This window comes from Macrobrachium rosenbergii, chromosome 8 (genome assembly GCF_040412425.1).
Source record: "Macrobrachium rosenbergii isolate ZJJX-2024 chromosome 8, ASM4041242v1, whole genome shotgun sequence".
NCBI classification, from domain to species: domain Eukaryota; kingdom Metazoa; phylum Arthropoda; class Malacostraca; order Decapoda; family Palaemonidae; genus Macrobrachium; species Macrobrachium rosenbergii.
In genome coordinates, this window is record NC_089748.1 from 71,249,620 (window position 1) to 71,264,739 (window position 15,120).

Below are 15,120 nucleotides of genomic sequence, written 5' to 3' on the forward strand. Positions count from 1 at the left end.
GTTAAATGCAGACTGGACTTTATTTAAAAGTAATAAGTTTGACATTTTTATGCCTTGTAGGGCAATTAGATTGCACTCAAATAGAGTAAGCCTGTTGGAGACAATATTAATCATTTTATGTTTAAGGAGGAGCGAACACTACTATATTTAAATGCTCTGCCCCTTTTCCCGTTATTTGGTCAAATTAATGCACATAACCTCATCCTGAGTTATTACCTTACTGGAGGTAATTATTCATTATGAAAATTTTAGTGGATGTACTTAGTCACTGAGATAAGTAATAGCAATGGAAGGGACCCAACATCCAGAGGTTGGCTGCGGACAGTGGGCTGTGGGTAACCCATGTTAGCGACCTGTTTGAGACTAAGGGGAGTTGTCTTTTTGCCAATTTTTGTTCACCAGTGCAACATCCTCTAGCTTGGGGAGGGACACCAAGCTGTTCCTGATTAGGTTTAGACTGTAATGCCTTTCCTACTCTTGTTAGGTTCCAGGAAATCATCAGTGTACTAAGGCAACTTTGTAAGTTGTCTCTTGATGTTGATTTCCCCAGGTGACCAGAGAAGGGTAGGTTTCCAATTTCTTTCAGTGGTGGATGCAAGCAACTGAGAGATGAAAGGTAAGCTCAAGGCAGGATCTTGCAGTAATGCCATTATCAGTGCTAGGAGAGAACCTATTAATCGATTCTGCCAGCACCAGTGGTCAGGGTGTAAGTCATGGTCCCACATTAAGGGGTTTTTTCCAGCGCCAATACCTCTATAAACAACCTTATCTGTGCCATATTTTGGACTAAATACAGTTTTGGGCTAGGCCCTTACCTACAGCAGTATCTTTTCCTAGCCTGAAGTCACTAGGGTTGAGGAACCTGACCCCTTGGGGGTCCAGTACTCTCTCTAAGGATTTAACCTGCTGTAAAGGTTCTGTGTTTAGTGGTTTGGAAATTGGAACTTCTGAAGAGTAGGAATGCAATGTCCTTTTCATTAGGTCCTTGGTTAAGGACTTTCATTCTAATTTCTATCTTTAATGAAAGATAAGCCACTGGATATGTGAGCAATGGCTACAACTTTTAAACTAGAAAAAACTTATCCTTGGATAAGATATTGAAGTCACTCAGTGGCATGGTAGTCTTGTACATATTTGCAATTATTGTAGAGCATTAACTCCTCTGGTTTGTGCGGGGGATATTATTTCCTGAATTGATAGGTAGCCTTATTTGGTCTACTGCCTCTTAAACCTGGTAGTGGTTTTTTGGAAGCTTGGAGGCAGGGGCATTCCTTGACATTTTGGGGTCCAGGGTCATTGTCCCATTTTGGGCCCTCTTGTCGGATGGGAGGCGAGTGAAGCAAGCCAAAGCAGCTGGGGAATTGGGGGGGGGCTTGCTGTAAGTGCCCCCCCCCCAGGAAAAGTTTTAGAATATGAGCAGTTGTAGGATCATTTTAAAGGTACTTGTAAATGCAAATTTCAGAAATTTTATTTCTTAAAACTAGGTGTATATTGAATAATTGAAGATCCACTTAATCCAGTTAAACATGATGATAAATGGTAAGAATGAGGATAACAGTAATGTGCTCTGATGGCGTTATGATGTGGAGGGAGTTAAATGAATCAATATTGCTGGAAGGGACTTCATTATGTGAATGAAGGTAGAACAAAGTTTGGGGCAATAGAACAGAGTGAAAAGAAGTTAAAACAGTGAAGGGAAGGTAGAACAGAGTGAGGGGAAGGTAGAAGAGAATGAAGGAAAGGTAGAGCATAGTGAAAGGGAGGTAGGACAGAGTGATGGGAGGAAGAACAGAGTGAAGGGAGGTAGAATAGAGTGAAGGGAAGGTATAACATAGTGAAAGGGTTCAAGGAGAGGTAGAACAGAGTGATGGGAAGAAGAATAGAGTGAATAAAGCTTGACTACTATTAAAACAAATAACTGAATTTAATGACCTTTAAAAGTGAAAATACACGAGCACAGCTCTATGCCTCACTGGTTGCTGTGACGACTGGAGTGGATGTGTCCACTTCGGGTACAACTTCTTGGCCCATTTTCTTCTATACTGTCTATGTACATTTAAGGCAGACTTAGCTATATATTATTCATAATTTTCTCCCTCCCACACATGACGCTGATGCCTCTTGCCCAAATCCTGTTACCCAGGGCTGGCCCAAGCACCCTTCAATAGGGCCACTGGCCCCTTGGGTTAAGCAGAAGCCCAGATTCATTGAATCATTTGAATGTGTATTATCTGGGCAAATGGGGCCATTATGGGGCCCCTCAGAGGATAATTAGGACCCCTATAAACAGTAATCAATTGCCTTAGATCGGCCTGCCCTTACCCCAATCGACGTTACCCACCCTCCTCCGATCCATACGAGAGGGTCTATAATGGGCTCTACGATTGTGAGGGGGCCCCTGGAGAGCCCTATTTCTTTTATATAACATTTTTGTTACAATTTTTGTTCACAAAATTGGAAATTGGGACCCTTTAGTGGGCCCCAAACTTTCTGGTCTAAATATAAATGGGGCCCTTAACCATTTTGGGGCTACTGGATTTAGCTTGTCCTGTCATAGCAGCAAGGGTTAAATTTTGCATTTTAGGGCTCCCCTCACTTTGGGGCTGGGGGGGAGGGGGGATTTCAAACAGCCCCATCAGGAACACAACTGCTTGAAGGTATTCAGTGTTGAGTATTAAAAGTATACCTTTTTGTATATATGTACTTGTTAGTTATCCATCATTGGCTCTGCAGGGTTTTGACACAGTAACCCTACCCCTCCGTCTGCTGGAGAGGGCATCCTCCAAAGAGACCTCGGCTATCTTCATGCTGAGGATCTCATACCGGAGTGACAATCCTCCCTAGGCAGCATTGATAACCTATGGATTAAATTCACTGGTTAAAACAAATATTTGTTTTGTACAAAATATTTTGTTACTAAGTAGCCTTTAAAGGGTTAGCTGATTTCCACCTTGTCCACTTCCTTTTTCAAATGTGGAAATTATCTATATAATGGAGAGGTAAGGTTCATTTAAAAAATATACTTAAATACTTCCCTCTTCATTATATAAATTGCCCTCCTCACCTCCCAATACTCAAAGTGGACAGAAGTAGACTGACCACCAATGAGTATTTGTACCTATTAGTCCCCTGGTTGGGGGTGGGGGAAGTAGATGATAGAAGACGGATATTCACAGAAAACCGAGTATTCTTGGTTTTTTGGTTCAATCTGTCAAACTACCGCTGGCATGGAAGTAAAAGCTATATAATCGAGAGGTAAATATTTAAAAAATAAATCTTGAGTATTTATATGTTTCAATGCTTAAGCCTGCTCAAGTCACAGGTGACTCATAGGCCTACTCAATAGGCTTTTGTATTTTTGTTTAAGTTAGTAGACATCCGTACTGCATTCTGCGCTGAGCGTTCAATCTATGAAAGCATAGGTTTGTATCTCAGTAAAAATACAGGTTACTATAAAATTTGATATTGAATTTGAATACAATACTTCAGTTTCCCATTGCCATAGGCTGTGTCCATCTATAGAGAAAATGTCAAATTCTTGAGTTTTTTGTTTCCATCATTCACATATTGGTGTAAAACCTTTAATCCCCTCATGGCGAGCAGTACTCTTCACAAATTATGGACTTCCAAGGTAGATAGCTGGACCTTATTTCCTGCCCACCTGTTTTATGGAGAATCGCCCTTTCCATTCCATGACAGAATGAGACTCTTGTCACTCTCTGGTCAAACCTAACTAGTTAGCAGGACCAAACACATTGTCTTTACATTGGACAGTCCTACAGCCTCAGATGGTTATAAATATGGTTAATATGTAGGTTGTAGTTTTGCCCAAATGATATCATGCCAAGCAGAGTCTCAGTATCTACTTCAGTCACCTTTTGAACTAAGTGTAGATATTTAGCTAAAACAGTGGTTTGTATGGGATGAACACATGAAATTTTTTTTTATTCCATGTTTTGTGCATAAAGCAGTTGCAATACTATGGTTGTAGATTCTCTGTAGTAGATCAAAATTTCATTCTGTGCATGGTAGATGTGAAAACTTGTCTGTTGGAGGATTCCTCACCGTTTAAGTTAATTAGAGCAGTGTAAATTTTTTATACCTACAGGCAGTCCTTGGTTATTGGCAGGGGTTCCGTCCTGACAGCGTGACGATAAGTGAAAATCGCTGATAACCGAAAACCGGCAATTTTTGGCGTTTATCAGCACTGATAACCGGAGAGCGGCACCTTTGTTAGGTATATATCGGTGCTGATAAGCAGAAATCGGCTATTTTCGGCGCCGAAAATTGTCGATTTTCATCGGTAGACAAGCAGCGTAAAACCAGATTGCCAATAACTGAGCCTGCCGATGACCATGGACTGTCTGTATATACATAAACAGTTGAACTTTTCAAACTGAAGTGTATGTATATCTGAGGCAGTGTTTATAAAATAAAGAAAAAATTCCGTAAATTTTTGGTTTTCTGTCTTTAGCAGGTCATATCAGTGGTAAATATTTACTTTTATTTGGTTGTGAGTGTTATATCTATTAAAATTCTGGAACAGAGATAGTTGCAAAAGTAGTTTAACCAGACCACTGATGATTTATTTATCATAAATCATTTAACAAGATCAGTTTATTGAAGAATCTGTTAGTAATTGAGAACTGGGAATTTGAGCAAGGCAAAGCCAAAAAAACAAACTGAACAGCCAGACAGGAAGAGACCAAAGGGAGCAGATGAAAACTAAAAGGCAGAATTCAGTACAGCTAGGGTCCAAGGATCACTGTAAAGAACCTTTAGTGTCATCTAAGAGACAGTGAAGTCTTTGTATGTATGCAGATGTGATTATACTAGTGTGCCGAATCTCATTATAATACAGTTCAGTATTAATTATGTTCTTTATTCCAGATTTAAACTTGGAACCCAGCAGCAGGTTTGTCGTTACATACAGCAGTTCAAGGAGATCTTCACAGAAGATTGGAGGAAAAGTGTCAAGATCACCCATAAAGTATGTAATAAGGTTTTCAATTTTTGTCTTGGGTATGGCTTCTAAGGACGAATTTCTTTTCAGTAATGTGTAATGTTGTATAGAGAAGACTAGCAGTTTCTGTATTGTAAGTAATTCAGCCCATTGATTTATATTTCAGGGTCTTAAAGGAACAGTAAAAGGTACCAACCTGTCTAAATGCAACCATAATGTTTTGTATTGAACTTTTATATTCAGTGAAAAAAAGCAGTTTTGCAACTGTTATAGTAGTACAGGCAGTCCCCGGTTAACAGCGGGCTCGGTTAATGACAATCCGGTTTTACAGCGCTTGTCCAGTAACGAAAATTGGCAATTTTCAGTGCCGAAAATCACCAATTTCTGCTTATTGCTGCTGATAATTGGGTATTTGCGCCGATACATACCTAACAGAGTTGCTGAAAATCGCCGATAAAGCACAGGAAATCGCAGATTTTTGGTTATCATCACGCCCCCAGAACAGAACCCCTGCCGATAACCGAGGACTGCTTGAATCTTGTCAAAGTTCTGTACCTGAACCAGCCATTTTTATCACTCCACTTGATGATATATGATTTTTTAGTGTTGGTCATTTGTTAGGCCCTGGTAGTTTGTAGAATGAGAAGAGTAGCAGTATGTATTACATGAAATTATGATGCAAGTGGAAAGGGAAAATAAGAATGACAGGGAAGATATATGGCGGGGGTTCCATTCTGAAGGCGTGACGATTACCGAAAATTGGTGATTTTTTTTTTTTTTTTTCAGTTTTTGGGGCCTTTTCAGCAATTTTTGGCCCCAATAAGTGCCAAAAATTGCCAATTTTCGGTTATCACCACCTGTTAGGTATGTATCGGCGTCTATACCCAATTATCAGCACTGATAAGTGGAAATCAGCAATTTTAGGCCCCAAAAATTGCCGATTTTTGTCACTAGACAAGCCCCGTAAAACTGGATCGTCGATAACCGAGCCCGCCCATAACCAGTGACTGCCTGTACCTGACTACCCAATAAAAATCCACCACAAGGGTGAGAAAAAATGTATTAAGATATTTCTTGGAGATGCTAGTCCACCTCCTCCTGTCACGGGGATATCTGCCTTTTTCATCTTCCCTTTTCCTCTTACATCACCTTTTTATCTAATATGGACTGCCACTCTTCTACCTCTACAAGCTTCGTAGGTGATGCATGTAGGCTGTAGTTTCTTGTGTACTCTAGTTAAAAAGATTACAATCTGTTGCTGATAATTTAAGATGGTTGATAAAAAACCTGTTTCAATAGTGCTAACAATCCAGGGCCCAAACTCATAGCTTGTACTTAGGTGAGAGTGAAGTCCTTCTGTTGGACCAAAAAGTAGTCCCTGTTAATAGCTTTTGTAAGCAAGAAAGCCATATTGCATCATAGATACAGGGTAATAAGGCTGAAGAGATAGCACAGGAATTGGCAGTGGAGTGTAACATAACTGAAGGCAAGGATGGATCTCTTCAGAACACCAGCTTGCCATCAGAACTAATGTTGTCTTGGTTAACTCCATCAGAAGGGATCATCGGGTAATGGCCTCAAAATGGTTTCTTCATTGTATTTGCAAAAATCTATCTCAATTGAGTCTGTCTATGTTTATGTGACACCTTCCATAGTCACCAGCTTTGAAGATGGATTCTTTGCAGAGACGTGAATTCCTTCATACCTGAGGCTGTATGTAGACAGTAGAAAGATGGGGCTGTCTGGAATGTGCCACCTCCCTTAGTGGCTGTTCCCCATCCAATAACTGCTCCTTCAGTTGTCCTTGCTATGACATTGGTTTATGTTGTACTGATCAGGACTGCTCCTTTAATTATCAGCACACCTGTGAACTTGGTTGTTTTGATGCTGAGGCTCAGAGATATCCAGTGTGTGTGGTTCTGTTGCTGGCGCTCACTCCTTTAGTAAGGAGTTCTGTCGTTACTCAATGAAGGATCTATGTGATAGATATACTCACCTTGGATCTTCCTTGCTTGTAATTCACAAGTTACAGAAGGGCTCATACTTGTAGTATTCTTTGTTACTGCATCACAGGTGTACATTAGTGTAAAAGTTAAAGAATGGTAGGTTGACACATGCTTGGTACAGTTATTCATGCCTGAGACACTCTTGACTTTGGCAGCACAAGTAAGTACACCTTAGTTTAAGCAGACCACTGAGCTGATTAACAGCTCTCCTAGGGCTGGCCCGAAGGATTAGCCTTATTTTACGTGGCTAAGAACCAATTGGTTACCTAGCAACGGGACCTACAGCTTATTGTGGAATCCGAACCACATTATACCGAGAAATGAATTTCTATCAACAGAAATAAATTCCTCTAATTCTTCATTGGCTGGCCGGAGACTCGAACTCGGGCCTAGCAGAGTGCTAGCCAACAACTCTACCGACTCATCCAACGAGGAACTATTGGCCCATGCTTTGTGAATGGGGCTGCTACAAAACAAAGTACCAACCTTTAATGATATTAAAAATACACATGATTGTGAAAAGCCAGGATTGTTCTTCAGTGAGACAAAATGGCCTTCCCAGTAGGGGACAGAGATCCCTCTGAGAAGGTAGAATATTCATTACAATTATGATTCATAAAAAGAAAGCTGGGATACCTTGCAAAGATGGTAAAAGAGGTGTGGACACTGTCCCACCTAATTGTTTGCTGCTCCTTGGTTGATCATCCACAGTAAGTTGCTTGGAAATCAACAAGAAAAAAAAAACCCTTCTTCATTGACCTCTTCAACCAACTGTTGTCAATAGGCTTCTACTTTTATCACGTGTTGACTAAAGTCTAAAATGAGTACTGTATTACTGCCACTATCATCCCTGATGTCAACAAAAGGAAATTCCACTCACAAGGTTACTCCTTGGAACAGCATAAGTCACTGCTGGGGTCTCAGGAAAGGTTGGTCAGTGTACACAATCACTGACCAACAATCCCAGTCCTCCTTGACTGCAAGAGCAGTAATAATCATGATGATATTTCCTGCCTCAGGTGTCTTCCATGGACAGGAAGTATCATCATGATTATTACTGCTCTTGCAGTCAAGGAGGACTGGGATTGTTGGTCAGTGATTGTGTACACTGACCAACCTTTCCTGAGACCCCAGCAGTGACTTATGCTGTTCCAAGGAGTAATCTTGGGAGTGGAATTTCCTTTTGTTGACATCAGGGATGTTAGTGGCAGTAATACAGTACTCAATTTAGACTTCAGTCAAAAGGTGATAAAAGTAGAAGCCTATCAACAACAGTTGGTTGAAGAGGTCAATGAAGGAGAGTGTTTTTTTTCTTGTTGATTTCCAAGCAACTTACTGTGGATGATCAACCAAGGAGTAGCAAACAATTAGGTGGGACAGTGTCCACACCTCTTTTACCGTCTTCACTGACCATCTTTGCAAGGTATCCCAGCTTTCTTTTTATGAATCATAATTGTAATGAATATTTTACCTTCTCAGAGGGAAGGCCATTTTGTCTCATTGAAGAACAATCCTGGTTTTTCACAATCGTGTATTTTTAATATCATTAAAACTTAGTACTTTGTCTGTAGCAGCCTCATTCCCAAAGCATGGTGACTCAGGCATGAATGACTGCACCAAGCATGTGTCAACCTACCATTCTTTTAGTTTTTCACTAATATAAACCTGTGATGCAGACAATGGAAGTAGCCAAAGGTATGACCTATCAAAAGCTGTTTGTTATTCATGTTTGCTATTGGAGAGCAGCTGCACAACTTTTATGAGACTCAAGTTTTTACTTGTAGCCTTGTCATTAGCAACAGTGTAGTGCTCACCTGTTTTTTACCTTGTATTCATCTCTATGCTAAGTACAAGTTTAGGTGCAGTTTGTTTGCTTGGCCTATTGCATCAGATGGTGTCATTGAAGGCAAAGGAAAAATGCTAAAACAGTTGTTAAGTTTCTAAGTTTAGGAGTTTAATAGCAGTAATTACAAGTAATTAATGTAAAAGATCAAGTATTTTAGATTTACCGTAATTGATTCAGTTCCTTGATCCATCTAATTAAAAGTGCACCACTAGCAGGCAATAAAAAGTAGGCAAAGTTATTAAAGCAGCCTGACAGGCGTTGGAGTGGTGCAGATGGACCATGCAAGGTATTAAATAATCTTTGTAATTTTTTATTATTTATGAATGTTATTCAGTGTTTAATTCTTGATATTACATAATGATAAATTCACAGCATTTCTTAATTATAATATCCTGACGGGGAAAGATGTAAGTGTTACAATGCTTAAAAGTACTTCAAAGAATAGAGTATAAGGGACAATTCAGGCTCAAAAAATTTTCAGCGTGTGATAGAGATGTCACTGTGTGGTTTGAGATATTCATGCAATGGCCAGTGATTGTTGACCTTTACCCAAAGTGACTTCCTATCCACACTCATTTGTAACCAGGGTGTCTGTCAATACCGGCTAAACTTTTTGGTTCACCCAGTTTTGAGATTTTATGAACAAAGAAGCATGTAGACTATTTTTCTGGCCCCTACTGTCCCAAGATACTCTCTTGGATCCTGCAGGCATACAAAACATTGTATATCTACATCATCTTGGCCTGTCATGTAAATAGCAACTGAGTTATACTGTATAATTAATGGAATTGTGATGGAACAGACTGCTTTATTAACAACAATTTTTTCATACAAATCCAGTTAGCATAATGAGTACCTTCCTCCCAGTCCCACAGATCTCACTGGCTTACATAGTTTCCCAAAAAATGTTAGCTTATTAGTTAATACATACTTCAGAGTCCTGAGTATGTATGCATAATGAGACCTCTTACTTATTCTTCTGTTTGACAGTCAACATTATGACCATGATTAATGAGTTTTATATGAAAAAGATGTTCTGATATAAAATATTGTGCTTTTTACTTTTGTATAACTAATATGTTTACTTTTTCACTAAGGTAAAGAGGTACAGTATTTAATTTCATATCTGATATGAAGCAAACTTTGATAAACTGTTTAGTCATTAATAAATGAAAAAATATGTATCCATGTGTGACTGTTTCTTCCCTTCAACTTGTAGGTTGCTGGCCAGGCTGCTTACTCAACATTTATGCAAGGAACCCGTGACAAAAAAGATTCAGAATTATTAAAGCAGTCAGCTGCACAACAGCCTTCCCAACAGCAAATAGCACTGCAGCAACAAGCACAACCTGCACAACAGCAAGCACCACAGCAACAGTCAATACAACAGGTACCAAAATATACTTGCTAATTTTTTAATATTATTAAGTCAAATTACAACAGATTTTCATTTAGTTTCGTAGTTTACAAATGATAATACTGTATTACTATCCCTTCTGTCTGTGTACCGCTATTTTAAATTCTTAACATGGTAATTCAGGGCTCTTTTTTTAATAAACTCATTCCTAAAATTGCTCACTTCAACCATCAAGAAATAATTAAAGAAAAAAATTCTCCCAATAAAAAATGTTCAGCATTTGGCAGGTATTTTACATATACACACACTCACTCACACACACACACACACATATCCATTGATTCCTGTCTGTCTGTCAGTGTGGGTCATTCTTTTTTGAGTGTGTTTGTGTTAGCACATTGCTCCCCTAATTGTTTTGATATCACCAGAAAGTTTTGTCTTTTATTAATGTGGCTTCTTTTCACTGTCTCCTCCATTATTGTTTTCTGCTTTATTTTTTGTTCCTTTCATTTGATTCACCTGTTAATATCTAGAGCACTTAACAGAGATAGCAGAAATTCAGCTGTTTTCATTTCCATCTAGTGATAGCAGAAATTCAATTGTTTTAATCTCCATCTAGTGATAACACCAAATAGCATGCAAGAGAATGACAGTGATTATTCCCATTGCTTTACTTTTCTTTAGTATTTAAGATAATCTTTTAGGGTAAGTTACTTAGGATCTTGGTTGCTTTTGGTATATTATCAAGTTCTTTGACTCATTAGAATAGCTAACAGTTGTGATTGCTGATATTTAGCACCATTTTGGTAGTTTCATTAACAGTAGGTAGTACTAATATTTTTAGTGTTATATAAGTAACTTACCAGTAATGACATAGCTATTAGTTTCTTTTAACTGGCAGCTTAAAATTTTGAAATTGTGTGTCATGCTAATTCGTTTTGGTTATGGCGACGTGCCCTGCCCATTTTTGGGTGTAAGAAGAGGTACAACATAGCAAAGAGCTTCAATTTGTTTCTGCCGGCTGTGGTTGAAGGACTGTGTTTGGCAGCAGCTTGAATTTTGAAATTTATACTTTGCTGGTCTTTTGCTCTATCTTTGATTGGGGAAATGTTTATTTTTGTAGCCTTTCGGCATAATTAAGATAGTGTTAGGCGAGTTTTCATCATTGGTTTATGAGTTTTTGCCCGTTTTTTGGACTTGTCTTAGAATTTACCAGGATGTCTAACCCTAGTAGCTCTAGTATTAGGTATTGTAGCAAAAGGCTACAATACTAGACTGACTAAAGAATCTTACGACTCTCACACTATTTGTGTTCAATGTAGGGGACAAACTTGCTCAGTGGATTTACATTGTGAGGAGTGTAGCGACTGGGATTTAAAGAAGTGGAAAACTTTAGATTTTAAATATCTGACTTAACTGGTAGTTATATATATAGCTTAAGTCCCTGACGTCACGGCAGAATTTCAAAACTCGCGGCAATCGCCGATAGGTATGTCAGGTGGTCCACCTATGCGCCCTCTATCCAGGTATCTGGAACCACACCAGCTATTCCTCAGATCTTCCCTGCCGCCATTCCGGTGACATCGTATGGAATTTCACTCTTTCAGCCTGTGTTTTTTCGCAAATTTTGGTGAAGTACACTTTGGCTTCGGCTTTCGCTCGTTTTTTGAATTTGTCTTCTTGGATTTTCTTGACTAGTTAGATTTGGATTTGACCCTTGGACTTGTACTTTGATCTCTCTTTGGATTTACTACCATGTGTGACTCCTCGAGTGTGCGAATGTGTGTTAGGGGGTGTAAGACTCGGCTTGCTAAAGCCTCTTTAGATCCTCGTTCGGTATGTATGAAATGTAGGGGCAAGAGGTGTGAGCTAGGTGATAGATGCGATGAGTGCTTGGGTCTTTCTGAAAGGGAGTGGATTGAGTATAACCGCTACGTAAGGAAACTTGAAAGGGACCGGCTCAGAAGAGCCAAGAGTACTTTTTCTTGCTCTTCCAAGGGTAGCCAGGATTTTGATAATTCTTTGCCCCAAACTAATGAACCTTCTGATCATTCCCCTGTAGTGGTAGTTCCTGATCCCCCTACTGATTCAGGTAAAGACCCATCTCTCAAGGATATGATGGCGGCCATTCAAGCCCTTGGCCAACGTGTTGAATCCCTCGCTCAAGACAGAGATAAATTGTGGTCTAACATGAGAGATCTTGAAAGTGCAAGTGTTGGTGATAAAGTTAGTGCAAGTGCAGTGGAGGGTGCGACCGCTCAATCTGTCGTGCTCCTAGCCCTAGACCTCTTCCAAGCTCCCCAACCCTGGGAGAAGGAAAGTCGACAGGCGAAGGGAGGCGAGAGATTTTAGCTCCCGAGCGGTCGTCCCCTCGAGTGTTCCTGTTGACGCTCCCAGGACGCTCACCCTCGCCATAGGAAAGGCGAGGTTAATATGTGCTCTTCGTCTTCTGATGACGCAGTTCCCAAATGGGGCTGGCGCCGGGCCTCGAATCTAGACCACTCAAGAGGAAGCTCCCTATGTTGAAGGACGCCGTTTGGAGTCTTCTCAAGCTCCGGGTAGCCATTGGAGCAGTCCGAACGCTTCCCTTTCAGTTCTGAAGGTAGCTCTCCTCCAAGTGCAGGCGTAAATTGCCAGTCTCAACCAGGACGCCTGGCAGCAAGAAGACGTCGGACGCTTTTCTTTCTTCTGTTCACGCTCCCCCTCCTTCGAATTGGGAATCGTCCCCAGAGCACTCTCCTCAACCTGTTCAATTAGTTGAGGGCTCGTTAGATCTTGCGGCTTCTCCAGTCGGTCATCCGCAGAAGGAAGCTCCACAATGGTCTCTGCTGAAAGATATGCACCAGAAACTTTCTTCCCTTATGCAAGCTTGCCAGCCTGCAGAAAAGACGGATAAATTTTCCCCTCCTTTGGCTGTTCGTCGCCCTGAGGAAACTTTTGCCCGATGTCGCACAGGCGGCCAGTGCTCAAGTGACTTCAAGGGGCGGCGAGACAGCGAACGTGGGAAGAATGTTTCTCCTAATCAAGGGGCCTCAATCAGTTCTCGTCAACCTGAGGAAGCTTTTGACAGATGTCGCACAGGCGGCCAGCTCTCAAGTGACCTTAAGGTTGGACGGGATAACGATCGTCAGAAGTCTGGACGCCAGGACGCCCGAGTTGTGCAAGAGGATGGACGCCAGGACGCCAGGCGTCAAGAGCTTGGACGCCAGGACGCCGGACGTCAAGAATCTGGACGCCGGGATGCCAGGCGTCACGAAGTTGGACGCCAAGCGTCATGATACTGGACGCCAGGATATTCGTGCAGTTGGGCGTCAGGATACCAAGCGTCAAGACCGTTGTCTACAGGACGTTTTGGTCGAGGATTCTCTTGTTTTGGAAGCAGCAGCTAGTAAACAGGACGCCGCTACTTCGGTTTCCGTACAGCATTCGGAGGAAGCGGAAGGCAACGACGATCTTCCTCCCTCTCCAGATGTTCTCCTCGAGAAAGTTTCCAACGAAGAGGAACAAGAATCTCAACTTCCTTCCTCAGACTTGAAGAAGTTGATGAAAGTGTTTACGGAGCTTTTTCCGGACAACTTCGTGCCAGCCACCCCCCGTTCTCCTCCCTCGAATTTACCCTCGGAAAACTCCAAAGAAGACTATTTTCACTAAAATGATCATGTCTCGCTCCTCCAAGCGAGCCTTGAGAGTTATGGAAGAATGGATGAACTCCAAAAGGATCAAGGACGAACAGTGTTCTCTTTTCCTCCAGCTAGACTTACATCGAGGTCTAGCATTTGGTATGAGACCGAGAAGCTCCCGGCCTGGGAGTTCCTGCCTCTTCCCAGGGGACTTCTCTTCTCTGGTCGACGCTTCTCGCAGAATTGCTATGGGTAAATCCAAGGTCTTCTGGTCTCCTTCGAGATGGATCACATCCTTAAGGGAATTTTCAGAGCTTTCGAAGTCTTCAATTTCCTGGATTGGACTCTGGGAGCTTTGGGGAAAAAGACTGAGACCTTATTAGATTCAGACACCAAAGATCTTATTCATGTTATGTCCTGCATGGACAAGGCTCTCAGAGATCGAGCCAACGAACTGGCAGCTCTCTTCTCTCATGGGAGTCTTGAAGAAAAGGGCACATCTCTGCTCTTTTTCTTGCCAATGGAGTTACGCCCATCCAAAAGGCAGAACTTCTTTATGCCCCTCTTTAGACGCATCTTTTCCTCAGGAATTAGTGAAGGAGGTATCCTCAGCTTTAACTCAAAAACAACACAAGATCTAATCACCAAAACTGCAAAGAAAGTTCTACCTTCTAGCTTCGCTTCTCAGAAAATTATAGAAGCTCCTGTAATTCTGCCCTTTCGAGGTAGAACCCTCAGTAGAAGGAATTCAAGCTGTACGATCAAAAGATCTACGAGAAGAAACCATAGACAAGGGAGAAGCAGAGTCTGAGAAGACTCTCCTTCAGACAGCGGTTGGAGCCAGACTAACACACTTCTGGCTGGAATGGGAGAGGAGAGGAGCGGATCCATGGTCCGTTCAATTAATCAAGGAGGGGTACAAGATCCCTTTCCTCAGGAAGCCACCTTTAGCTACAAGGCCGGTAGACCTTTCGCCACTCCCAACGAAAATAAAAGCGGACGCTCTGCAACAGCAGTTTGTTCTGCTGCTGCAAAAACAGGCTATAGAAAAAGTTCTGGACCCAGAATCTCCAGGTTTTTACAATCGATTGTTCCTGGTTCCCAAAAGTTCGGGGGGATGGAGACCGGTGCTAGACGTGAGCGCTCTCAACGTGTTTGTTCAAAAGACAAGATTCACGATGGAAACAACCAAATCCGTTCTAGCAGCAGTCAGACAACACGATTGGATGGTGTCTATGGATCTTCAAGATGCGTATTTCCATATTCCCATTCACCCGAGCTCCAGGAAATACCTGAGGTTTGTGCACAGGGGAGAAACTTTCCAATTT

The 15,120-nt window shown here is 41.3% G+C and overlaps 1 protein-coding gene across 5 annotated transcripts in view; it reads left to right on the forward strand.

The window, feature by feature from the left end:
* Window positions 1–15,120, forward strand: part of Spt20 — a 256,861-nt gene that overhangs the window by 88,674 nt on the left and 153,067 nt on the right. For all 5 annotated transcript variants that reach the window (XM_067107975.1, XM_067107974.1, XM_067107976.1 and 2 more), the window contains exons 9-10: window positions 4,891–4,990; window positions 10,035–10,205. In XM_067107975.1, the coding sequence (XP_066964076.1) occupies window positions 4,891–4,990; window positions 10,035–10,205 (271 nt within the window). The remainder of the gene's footprint in view (window positions 1–4,890; window positions 4,991–10,034; window positions 10,206–15,120) is intronic.